Source organism: Rhinatrema bivittatum, chromosome 9 (genome assembly GCF_901001135.1).
Source record: "Rhinatrema bivittatum chromosome 9, aRhiBiv1.1, whole genome shotgun sequence".
NCBI lineage: Eukaryota > Metazoa > Chordata > Amphibia > Gymnophiona > Rhinatrematidae > Rhinatrema > Rhinatrema bivittatum.
The window spans coordinates 8,774,701-8,788,080 of record NC_042623.1 but is presented as its reverse complement, the minus strand read 5'-3'; the positions used below and the strand labels follow the sequence as shown (position 1 = coordinate 8,788,080).

The 13,380-nt window shown below is 44.1% G+C and overlaps 1 protein-coding gene across 4 annotated transcripts in view; it reads right to left on the bottom strand.

The window, feature by feature from the left end:
• Positions 1–6,944: 6,944 nt before the first annotated feature.
• Positions 6,945–13,380, bottom strand: part of DCLRE1C (DNA cross-link repair 1C) — a 49,199-nt gene continuing 42,763 nt past the window's right edge. For all 4 annotated transcript variants that reach the window (XM_029616097.1, XM_029616101.1, XM_029616099.1 and 1 more), the window contains one exon: positions 6,945–9,042. In XM_029616097.1, coding sequence (XP_029471957.1) covers positions 8,120–9,042 — 923 coding nt within the window. In that variant the 3' untranslated portion in view covers positions 6,945–8,119. The remainder of the gene's footprint in view (positions 9,043–13,380) is intronic.

Genomic DNA, 13,380 nt, shown 5'->3' with positions numbered 1-13,380 from the left:
TCTCAAGATCATAAAAGCCAGAACCAGGCAACTGGATTGGCAATCAATGTAGTTTCGATAAGAGTGGCTGAAGCCTGTCTAGTTCTTCCCAAGACACTCCTAACTGCAGTATTTTGTATTACCTGTAGTTTCCTAATAATTCTACCTGGAAGTCCTAACTAGACTGCTTTATAATCTACATGCGATACTACTAATGCATAAACAGGAAAATTGGTACTACAGGAACGAAAATTAGCAAGTAAAAACCAGACTCCTGGTTTTGCATCCCTGCCAGCAGATGGAGACAAAGTTTTACACTGTACATAACCTGGTGTGCCTCAGGCAGTTCCTCAGTATTGACCTGTACCCAAGCCAAGATGATAAACTGCAGTATTTTGTACACCGACATCGGCATCTCTGGCACTGCACTTCTATGGTTCAAATCCTCTCTCACTAACAGATGTTTCTCTGTCAAATTTGGCCAATCAGAATCCTCACGTTTCTCCCTCTCCCAAGGTGTACCACAAGGCTCTTCCCTCTCCTCCACGCTATTTAACATATACCTCCTCCCCCTCTGTCATCACCTAACTGATCTAGGATTCAAATTCTACATTTATGCTGACGACGTCCAAATCATCATCCCCATCCACGACACAATAACTTCCACACTAAGTTTCTGGGAGAAATGCCTCTCCTCCATCAACACCCTACTCACATCCATGCAACTCGCCCTTAACTGCCAAAACTGAGCTACTCCTCATACATAACCACCAAACCTTTATGCTGAATACTCTCACTGACCCCCTGACTACTTCTCTCCTCTCGCATCCCTCTGTAAGGAATTTAGGTGTCCTACTCGACCCTCATCTGAACCTCAAAAACCACATCATCTCTGTTATCAAGGGAGGTTTTTACAAACTCATGGTCCTAAAAAAGCTCAAGCCCCTTCTCCACACCCATGACCTCAAAACTATCAGACCCACTGCAAAAAACTTCTCTAAGCAAACGTGCCTTGTCTTCAGCAGGTCCATCAATTTGGAACTCTCTACCTTCTTTACTCCGGACAGAACATTGCCCAATCAACTTCAAAAAGAGACTAAAAACCTGGCTATTCGAACAAGTGTTCCAATCATGATAATAATATACATCAACACCTCCACACTAGCCAATAGACTATTTAAGGACCTTCAAACCAAGCTTAAAATATAACATATTACAATAAGATAATTTTCAGTTTTTCCATCCTCTATTATGTTCTACGTTTTTCCCCATGTATTCTGTCCCAAGTTTTAATGCTCTGTTCTATGTAATTTGCATTCTTCTTGCTTGTTTTTTCAGTTACAATGTAAACCGAGACGATATGCAAATTCTGCATGAATCCCGGTATATAAAAATGTTAAATAAATAAATAAATAAAATGCCACAGCAAGGATCATCAGCAATGCATGCAAATCAGATCATATTACCCCTATCCTCAAAAACCTTCACTGGCTCCCTGTCTCTTCCTGCATCTTGTTCAAAGCCATCGCCATTATGCACAAAGTTATCTACAACCGCAACTCCTCCTGGCTTAATGAACCCCTCCGACCCACTCAATCCTCACGCCCAACCAGAACAATCCATAAATGTACTCTTCTAGTTCCCTCTCTCAAGAAAACCCGCCTCTCGGCCCCCAGGAATCGCGCCTTCTCAATTGCCGGCCCTAAGCTCTGGAATGATCTACCGCCCAACCTTCGTATGGAACCCTGCCCCTTCAAATTTAGAAAACAGTTAAAAACATGGCTCTTTCATCAAGCCTTCCCAGATTAACATTCTGATCCCTCGACACTTCCACTGACCCTCGGTAACCTCCACATCCCCCCCCCCCCCCCCCCCCCCTTTTTCCTAGCCTGCCTGCCTGTATAAATGTATAACTGTATAATTGCTTCCACCGATCCCTGGCTCCATTTGTATATAATGTACTCTTACACATTTAATTAACCTTGTTACTGTTCCTCTCACCTTCTCTCCTTCAATCTTAGTTTGGGGTCACCCCCTCCAACCCCCTGTTCTTAGTTCTCCCCCTCCCCCTGTTATTTGTATTTTCTATTGTTATGTAAACCAATATGATGTGTATTTTAATGTCGGTATGGAAAAGCTGTTAAATAAATAAACACACACAAACTTTAACAGCAAACTCACTCAACAAACGGGATGATGGTGACGTTGTAACAAACTGGAAATTCTGCCCAAGAATTTAAGATAAACCATAGTAAACAGCATGGAGAACCACCAACAACTCTGCATTACCTACAGTCCATCAGAACAAGCATCCAACTCTCCCACCTTCAATGGACAGGTTTCTGGACTGATCTGTGGTATTACAGCAACGAAAATTAGCAGGTAAGAACCAATTTTCCTTTCCTTTCCATATCAGTCCACACTCTTGGGATGTACCTAATCACCCCTAAACTGGATGGGACCTGGAGAGTAAAGCTCGCAGAACACTCACCAAAGCCTATGGGAGTCTGAGCTCTGGCACAACCAGAACATCCATGACCTCTGCCCTGTGTTCTTTTTGCCCGCTGTAAAAATGAGATGCCTTGGCGTTTTGCCTGGTCGCCATTAGCTCCATATCAGGAGAGCCTCATATTGGGCACTCCATGAAGTTAGCAAGTAGCAGATTTTAAAACTAATCAGAGAAAATTCTTTTTCACTCAATGCTCAATTAAGCTCTGGAATTTGTTGCCAGAGGATGTGGTTAGTGCAGTTGAGTTTTAAAAAGGTTTGGATAAGTTCTTGGAGGAGAGAAGTTCATTAACTGCTATTAATCAAGCTGTCTTAGAGAATATCCACTGCTATTACTAGTATCAGTAGCATGGGATCTACTTAGTGTTTGGGTACTTGCAGCCTGGATCGGCCACTGTTGGAAACAGGATGCTGGGCTTGCTGGACCTGTTGTCTGACCCAGTGACAATTTCTTATGCTCTTATGTTTTGTGATTTAACTACTCTGAATAATTTTGTATCATTTGCAAATTTGATTATCTCGCTCGTCATATTCTTTTCCAGATCATTTATAACTAAACTGAAAAGCACCGGTCCAAGTACAGATCCCTGAGACACTCCCCTGTTTACCCTTTTCCACTGAGAAAATTGATCATTTAATCCTACTCTCTGTTTTCTGTCCTTTAATCAGTTTGTAATCGATGAAAGGACACTCCCTATCTTATGACTCTCTTAGTTTCCTTAGAAACCTATCATGAGGGATTTGGTCAAATGGCTTCTGAAAATCCAAATATACTACATCTAGTGGTTCACCTTTATTCACGTTTATTAAAAAAAAAAAAAAAAGGAAAATTGGTTCTTACCTGCTAATTTTTGTTCCTGTAGTAACACAGATCAGTCCAGATTGCTGGGTTATGCCTCCCTTCCAGCAGATGGAGACAAAGAAAAACTTGAAAGGCACCCCCTCTTAGTCTGGTGTGCCACCTGCGATCCTTCAGTATAATCAATACCATAGCAGAAATGAAGAAAATTTAAGAACCAATGGCTAGACCAAAAACTATCTGAACAATAAACTTTGAAACTATGCACATGGAAGGAGTACTGATTCAGATATTTCCGATATCTTCGTTATCTTCAATATACCCTGCAGAAAAAATATTTGACAAGTACCGAGTGGACTCTCCAGAGCAGAATACACTGGGCGGGCATCTGGACTGATCCCCGTGGTACTGCAGGAAAAATCCAATTTTCCTTTCCCTGGATGTAGCCGGATCAGTCCATATCGCTGGGATGTACCAAGCTACCCTAATTGGGGTGGGACCTGGAGAGTCCCGCTCGAAGCACACTGCTACCAAAACTATTGACATCCGGGGCTAGGACATCCAAACAGTAATGCTTAGCAAAAGTGTGTAAAGACTTCCAAGTAGCCGATGGCAAATCTGCGGCAAAACAAACACTCTCTGCCCAAGATGCCGCCTGAGATCTGATTGAATGAGCTTTTAGACCATCCAGCACCACCCGCCTGGGACATATATATGCCAAAGCCATAGCTTCCTTCAACCATCAGGCACTGGTAGCCTTGAATGCCTTGTGCCCTTTCCTAGGACTGCTCCATAAGACAAGATGGTCAGACAACCGAAAATCATTAGTCGCCTCCAAATATTGAAGAGGAACCCATCGGACATCCAATTTCCTCAAGGCCTGAGCCTGAGGGGTATCACGATCCAAATCTGGAAAAGCTGGCAACTCCACTGACTGATTCAAGTGAAAGCCTGACACGACCTTTGGTAGAAAGGAGGGTACCGTTCTAAGGGACACCCCAGATTCCGAAATATGCAGGAAAGGTTCTCTACAGGACAACGCTTGAATGTCCGATATTTGCCTTGCCGAACAGATAGCCACTAGGAAAACAGCTTTGAGCGTTAGGTCTTTTAAAGTAGCTCGTTTGAGAGGCTCAAAAGGAAGGACACACAACCCCCGGAGAACCAGATTCAGACTCCAAGAAGGACACACTGGTCGAACTGGAGGGTTCAAATGTTTAGTAACCTCCAAAAATCGAAGGAGGACTCGCTTGACATCTAGACGTCTGAGCTCCTTGGAATCCTCATCCTGGAATGATGGCAGTTCCACCAACTGATTCAGATGAAAAGACGAAGACCACCTTTGGAAGGAAAGATGGTCGATACCCGAGGATACTCCGGGATCCGTAGAGCGGAGATAAGGCTCTCTACATGACAAGGCCTGCAGCTCTGAGATTTTGTGAGTGGAACAGATGGCAACCAAGGAAACTGTCTTAAGAGTCAGGGCCTTGAGGGTAGCGCTCTCAGCGGTTCAAAGGGCGGCCCGCCAAGAATATGAAGGATCAAAATTTAAAACTCCCCGAGGGGCATAAATTGCGAATTGGTGTTTCACATGCTTTACTCCCTTCAAGAACCGGACCACGTCTGGGTGTGTCGCAAGAGGAGGGCCATCCCAATGATGAACTGGAGCACCTAAGTCTTGGATCTCGGAGAAAATCGTAGGCTAATCCCCTCTCCAGCCCTCGCTGCAAGAATGACAAGATCTGGGCTATGGTCACATGCCGTGGAGAGAGGCGTGAGGACTGGCAGCAAGCCTCAAACACTTTCCAAGCTCGGACATAGGAGCTGGAGGTGGAAGGCTTCCTAGCTTTGAGGAGATAACCGCCACTGGATACCCTCGTCTCCTCAGCAGACGCCATTCCAAAAGCCAGGCCGCTAGACAGAAGCGATCTACCTGGTCGAAAAATACTGGTCCCTGCCGTAGGAGGTCCGACAGATGCCCCAGGCACAGCGGGCCATCCACTGCTAGGTTGACTAAGTCTGCGAACCACGGCTGACGAGGCCACTCTGGAGCCACAAGGATCACGGGCCCCTGAGCACTCTTCCCACCAGGGACCAAGGCGGGAACACGGAATGTAGGATGTTCCTCGGTCACGGGAGGGCTAGGGCATCAACACCTTCTGCTCTGTGCTCCCTTCTGCGGCTGAAAAATCACGCTCCAGACGAAGAGAGCCTGTGCCTACTTTAATGTCGAAATGAGCTCCCAGAAAGTCGAGGGACCAGGATCCATTCCTTCCTAAGGGCCGCCGCCACCTCTACCATCACCTTGGTAAAGGTGTGAGGAGCGGTTGCCAGGCCGAATAGCAGGGCCTGGAACTGGAAGAGCAGCCCCAAAATCTTGAAGCGAAGGAGGCGCTGATGCTCCTTCAGGATGGGGATATGAAGATAAGCCTCCATCAAGTCCAAGGATGCCAGGAACTCTCCCTGGTGCACTGCAGCAATCCCTGAGCGCAGAGTTTCCATCCTGAAGTGTGGTATCATGAGCGTCCTGTTGACCATCTTGAGATCCAGGATCGGCCGAAAGGAGCCTTCTTGCTTGGGGGCTACGAAGTAGACGGAATAATGGCGTGGGTTAGGTAGGGGAAGGTGCAGGGGGGATAGAAGGAAAGTTCCCTCCGATTTCGGAGCGGCCTCGGAGGGAAAGGGCAGCGCGTGCAGGGCTCGGTGCGCGCAAGTTGCACAAATGTACATCCCCTTGCAAGCGCAGACCCCGGACTTTTTATAAGACACACTACATGCATATCTTATAAAATCTGGCGCACTTTTGTCATGCGCGCGTAGATTTAGAAAATCTACCCCACAGTGTTTGTGGGTTCTGAGTCTAGCCTAGTACTGTGGCTCCTCTCCATGGGTGTGGTCATCTGCCACAGTACCCAAGGATCCACCCAAACACGCTCAACCATAACAACTACATCTTCCCGGTTCACAGTATTTGGTTCAGTTCATCTGACTCATCACCCCTGAAAACCATCTCCAGAACTGGTATCTCCCCAACATCCTCATTAGTAAACACGGAGGCAAAGAATTCATTTAGTCTTTCTGCAATGGCCTTATCTTCCCTAAGAGCCCCTTTAACCCCTCTGTCATCTAATGGTCCAACTGACTCCCTCACAGTTTTCTTGCTTTGGATATATTTTAAAAGTTTTTATTATGAGTTTTTGCCTCTATAGCCAACTTCATTTCAAATTCTCTCTTCGCCTGTCTTATCAATGTTTTACACTTAACTTGACAATGCTTATGTTTTATCCTATTTTCTTCAGATGGATCCTTCTTCCAATTTTTTAAGGATTTTTTTGGCTAAAGTAGCCTCTTTCACCTCACCTTTTAACCATGATTGTAATCGTTTTGCCTTCCTTCCACCTTTCTTAATGCGTGGAATACATATGGACTGCGCCTCTAGGATTGTATTTTAAACAATGTCCATGCCAGCGCATGGTTTGGCATTGGCCTGAAAGTAGGCAGACCTTTGGCTCTTTATTTGCTGCGCTTCTACACCTTTGCTATGGCCTGAGGCAAAACTAGTGCAATGCTGCTTGCACTATGCAAATGACAAAGACCCATCTACCCAGGTACAAGAGTAGCCTCCCTCCCAAGCTCTTAGTCTTTTTAGGGCAGCAGCAACAGCACAGGCAACTCAACTTTATTACAAAAACAACAGTTGTTGACATAGAGAAAGTTATTAGCTCTGGTTTATCAGGATCTTCCTAAATGTAGGTTATAAATATATGTACACAGACAAATGGAAACGAGAACTTTTCTTTAACATGATGGCTATCGAGCTAAGCAGGAAGTACTTCAGTCTGAACTGCAGCTGAGCAGTCTCATTCAATAAAATCCGGCAACAGGTTAATTGAAGCAGCAGTGCTACAGTGGAAATGCAGATAGAACGGGTACATACGAGCTTGCACACATTTCCTACAGCCGAATGCTTGTGAGGACTTAAGGCTGAGGTAGACCTCCACCATCTTTCTGCCTGACTGTGGGCTCTAGGGCTCCTCCTGGAACACGACACTGCAGTAGCCACAGCTCCCACTGAGCATAAGGCCCAAGGGCAGAGAGTTAGGAATTAAATAGGTGCCTGGCTTAGTTTTAGAAAAAAACAAAAAAGATTTTCTTCCAGCAGCTTGGAGTACTTTCCTTTTCCCCCACATTTTCTTTATTCAGCCTGATCCAGGATTGTAAATGTGACTCTTCCTTCATAAGATTCAGCAGTGGTGGAAAAACACTCCTAGGTTGGTTTGTGACTAGCAGCGTCCGAAGATCCGGGCCGGAGCCATCTGAAGTGCAAGGGGAGAGCGCTGCTAGGTTGTTCCTACTAAAATCTTTTTCTGAGCAGAGTCGGATGCAGTCAACTAGACGCCTCTGGCAAACCGGCACCAGCACCGCTGCACTGACCCCTGCTGCAAGAACAGGCAAAAGACTTAAAGCTAAATGTTAATGATAGTAGTGAGCAAGGTAGGGGTCATGGACCCTAGCAAAAACTCACTTCAGGCTCTTTTTCCTTGCCACTTTTACCAGGCCTGAGCTAAAAGATGTGGTTATATTTTTTAACCTACTGTGTTTGAGGTATTAATAATGTATTCAGTGCATTAAGAAATATAGGAGCTGTACTGGTCCTTCAGGAAGCAGAGTCTTTAGATGTAGTGCTACCTTTTGAAAAGGATCCACCCCCGTGTAGTAGTACATGAGCGACAGGCCTGACGAGCCGAAAGTCAATGAGATCGCAGGAGTGCCTGTCCTACACCACTGTTTGGGCTGGTCCTTTAAAAAGGTGTCTTAGGGGGAGAATGATGCCTAGGTCTTCTCAATGACCAGCGTTTCACCTGTGGCCAGCTTCTCATACAAACACTGGAGCTTGTCCGGTTTGGGCAATTCGGCCTCAGGAGTGGATGGAATCTCAAAGTCAGAGGAGGTCTGAGAGTCGGCTGTGCCTGCAGCAGAGAGAGCTCTGGCTTTCTCTTCATTTGCACTGGGACTGCAACTCCCATCATTTACGTTAGTGGATTCATGTGTGCTAGCCGCAGTAGCCAATCTGCTTCGCCTATGGTCCATCTTCACCCTTGCGCTTGTGGGTTTTAGAAGAGGTTCATTTTTCTCCAAAGCCTGGCCACTAGGAGAAAGGAGACCTACTGCACCTTTGCTTAAGCAGCTGAACTCGGCCGCTTTCCTTTCCTGAGACGACAGTAGCACTGTATCAACCTGGCTGTCCCAGGACTGACTTCCCTGCTCAGAGATGTGGGTGGACTGAGAGGAAGTCTGGGAGGAGATCTGGGTTGAATCCCCATCAGAATCACTGAAGAGGTTCGGAGACTGAGACCCACCTACGCTGTTTTCTGCCGAGGCATCACCACTTCTGAAGAAGGCTTCCCACGGTGGCACATTTGCTGTGGCCTCTTGCTCCTTGCTGTTCAGTCCATGATTTGGACTTTCTATTACGGAGGTGGTTTCTGGCTTAGAGACTGGAATCTGTGGCAGCAGTGCTGTAGTTTCCTCACAGGAATCATCTTCATCATTGGATTCTTCACAGTCTATATAATCGACCCCAGGCAGCAGGTTTTCTTTATAGCATTCTCTCTTCTGGCCATCATCTTCCTCACAATTTCCAGATAAAACATGGGGTGGTGGTACCACTGCATTCACATGCTGCTTGCTTGGAATTTTATGCTTTAATGGAGTCAAGGAGGAATCATCAAACAGATCTTCTATGGGGTCTTCCTCTGTGAAAAGAGAATGGTTTGGCTTTACTAAGTTACTTGCAAGATCTTTGATAAGTACTGTTGAAAGTTAAAGGGAGCTTGGCAGTGGCCTCAGCCTGAAGGCCAAAGCGTATGTAGGGGTCAATTTCTAAATCATATGAACTGTACAGTGCTACCCATAGGCAAACTCTTACATTTAAAAATATAGTCTTACCTGTTAATTTCCCTTCCTTGAATCCTGTTACAACAGTACTGAGTTGAGTTTATTACACCCAACCAGCAGATGGAGACAGAACAACTTTTTCTAAACATCACCACCACTAGTACTTAGGACAGGGTAGTCTAGGCAATTGCCAGTAATCTTATGCCAAAGCAATGGGAGTAGAACAAACAAATGATCCTAAAAATTATAATTAGCCTTAGAAACAAAAGATTTGGCTAAGTAGCGAGGCAAGATGACCACAGAGTAGGACGCTGCATTGGTTTTCTTGCTGCGTGGCTTTCCTTTTTTCTGAAATTTCCTAACCTTTCAGTAATGCCACATACCAAAAGAAAGGGGAAATTAAGGGGAGAGATTTCCTCTGATCCTCTTCAACCTCGCATCAAGGGTTTCTTCACAGGAGCCGCAACTGCGTCATGAGAAGGTTTGGTCACTGGGGTGACTTCGGTGGAGTGTACGCCAACCCCCCTGACCTTAGACACCACCTTGAGCCCCGGTGAGCTGAACAGACCTGTTCATCCCAGACGAACGGACAAACCAACCCTACCACTGGCAATGGCAGGGATCTCCTTGGTGTCTATACAAGGGGAATCTGAGCCAGAGCGACGGAGTGAGGCCCTGATGAAAATCATGGAGTCTTGAGGAGAATTTGGGACTGGTTCTAGAGGAGGCACGGCTGAATTAGACCAATGTTTCCCGAATCAGGAGCACTGTGCAGTGGCACTGATTTCTTCACAAAGTACTGGACTGGGTATAGGCACCGTGGTGGAAACCGGAGATGCACAGTCTGATGTGATGATGCCAGGTCTTAAATTGCAGCGGCCTGTGGAAATGACTTTAGAGGGAATATGGACAGTCCTAAAATCAATTGAATCTTCAAATAATATCTTTGTCTCAAATAACTTTGGAAACAAAAAATCAAACTGTGCTGAACACTAATTTGATTTCTACATTTAATATGAAGGTGGAAAAGCTTGAGAATAGGGTTACCACCATAGACAAAATACAACAAAAGCTTGTTCAATCAGATTTAGTTAGTAATAGTAGACTGGAGAATATTGAGAATGCTCTTAGGTCACATAACCTTAGAGTGTTGAACTTTCCTGTAATAAATATGATTTCCCCTATCGATTTGTTTAAATTATATATTCAGCAAACATTGAAAATTCCACAATCAGCAATGCCGGTAATTATAAAAGCTTATTATCTTCATCAGGCTGATCGGGCGGAGGAAGACGTTGCAAGACAGACACCAACACTGGATCTCTCACCCATACTAGAAATGCCACAGAATGTGGAAATTAATCAGAGAAGACCGTTGTTGGGCTCATTTGCCTTTCTATCTATGGAATGCCTGGTGTAAAAATGTAAAAGATTCAGGAAAGAAAACCTTGAGAGGGAATCTATCCTGGGACAAGACCAGAGATGGGAATGAGTTAAAAATGGCAGCCATTCCCACCAGCACATGGGTCTCACTTGCAGTAAAATCAGCTGATGCATGGACCTCGGTCACTAAGCCTCCCACTCCTGCAGACATCGACAGAGCCTCTGAACCTGCCACTGCCCCTTTACTCCTCTCCTGTGAAAAGTTGTTGCTGCCGTCACAGGTGGGTGTGTGCTGCCAACACATCAATAGCCTCGCTTGGCAATGGGACTACCTTACCAACATGATGAGGGAGAAAAAGAAATAGGCCCAGTGGAAGTCTCTCCTTGCTGGAAAAAGGGCTAAAAAGCCTGGAAATAATCTGCCGGTTGGAACTCAGGATCAGGTAATACAGAAGGCCTGTGTGCCAAAAGAATTTCTGGTGGTTTACATATCACATGCTCCAACTGCCTCAACTTAGACAAGGAATTTCTCTGGTTCTCAAGAAATTTTTAAATATATTTATAAATGACCTGGAAATGGAAACAAGTGAGGTGATCAAATTTGCCAATGACACAAAATTATTCAAACTTGTTAAATCATAAGAGGATTGTGAGAAATTGCAAGAAGACCTTACAAAACTGGGAGATGGGACATGCAAATTGCAAATGAAATTTAATGTGGACAAGTGCAAAGTGAAGCACTTAGGGAAGAGAAACCCAAATTATAGCTACACAATGCAAGGTTCCACATTAGGAGTCACCACTCAGGGAAAAGGATCCAGGAGTCATTGTTAAAAATACATTGACATCTTCTGCTCAGTGTGCAGCAGCAGCAGCAGCCAAGAAAGCAAATAGGATGCTGGGGATTATTAGAAAAGGAATGGAGAATATAACAGAGAATATCATAATGTCTCTGTATCACTCCATGGTGCATCCTCATCTTGTGTTCATATATCATACACAAACAGAATGCTGGGGATTATTAGGAAAGGAATGGAGAATAAAACAGAGAATATCCTAATGCCTCTGTATCACTCCATGGTGCAACCTCATCTTGTGTTCATATATCATACACACACAGAATGCTGGGGATTATTAGGAAAGGAAAGGAGAATAAAACAGAGAATATCATAATGCCTCTGTATCACTCCATGGTGCATCCTCATCTTGTGTTCATATATCATACACAAACAGAATGCTGGGGATTATTAGGAAAGGACTGGAGAATAAAACAGAGAATATCCTAATGCCTCTGTATCACTCCATGGTGCATCCTCATCTTGTGTTCATATATCATACACAAACAGAATGCTGGGGATTATTAGGAAAGAAATGGAGAATAAAACAGAGAATATCATAATGTCTCTGAATCACTCCATGGTGCATCCTCATCTTGTGTTCATATATCATACACAAACAGAATGCTGGGGATTATTAGGAAAGGAATGGAGAATAAAACAGAGAATATCCTAATGCCTCTGTATCACTCCATGGTGCATCCTCATCTTGTGTTCATATATCATACACAGACAGAATGCTGGGGATTATTAGGAAAGGAATGGAGAATAAAACAGAGAATATCATAATGTCTCTGTATCACTCCATGGTGCATCCTCATCTTGTGTTCATATATCATACACACACAGAATGCTGGGGATTATTAGGAAAGGAATGGAGAATAAAACAGAGAATATCATAATGTCTCTGTATCACTCCATGGTGCATCCTCATCTTGTGTTCATATATCATACACAAACAGAATGCTGGGGATTATTAGGAAAGGAATGGAGAATAAAACAGAGAATATCCTAATGCCTCTGTATCACTCCATGGTGCATCCTCATCTTGTGTTCATATATCATACACAAACAGAATGCTGGGGATTATTAGGAAAGAAATGGAGAATAAAACAGAGAATATCATAATGTCTCTGAATCACTCCATGGTGCATCCTCATCTTGTGTTCATATATCATACACAAACAGAATGCTGGGGATTATTAGGAAAGGAATGGAGAATAAAACAGAGAATATCATAATGTCTCTGTATCACTCCATGGTGCGACCTCATCTTGTGTTCATATATCATACACAAACAGAATGCTGGGGATTATTAGGAAAGGAATGGAGAATAAAACAGAGAATATCATAATGCCTCTGTATCACTCCATGGTGCATCCTCATCTTGTGTTCATATATCATACACACACAGAATGCTGGGGATTATTAGGAAAGGAATGGAGAATAAAACAGAGAATATCATAATGTCTCTGTATCACTCCATGGTGCATCCTCATCTTGTATTCATATATCATACACAAACAGAATGCTGGGGATTATTAGGAAAGGAATGGAGAATAAAACAGAGAATATCATAATGCCTCCCTATCACTCCATGGTGCATCCTCATCTTGTGTTCATATATCATACACAAACAGAATGCTGGGGATTATTAGGAAAGGAATGGAGAATAAAACAGAGAATATCATAATGTCTCTATATCACTCCATGGTGCGACCTCATCTTGTGTTCATATATCATACACAAACAGAATGCTGGGGATTATTAGGAAAGGAATGGAGAATAAAACAGAGAATATCATAATGCCTCTGTATCGCTCCATGGTGCATCCTCATCTTGTGTTCATATATCATACACAAACAGAATGCTGGGGATTATTAGGAAAGGAATGGAGAATAAAACAGAGAATATCATAATGCCTCTGTATCACTCCATGGTGCAACCTCATCTTGAGTACTGTGTGTAGTTCTGGTC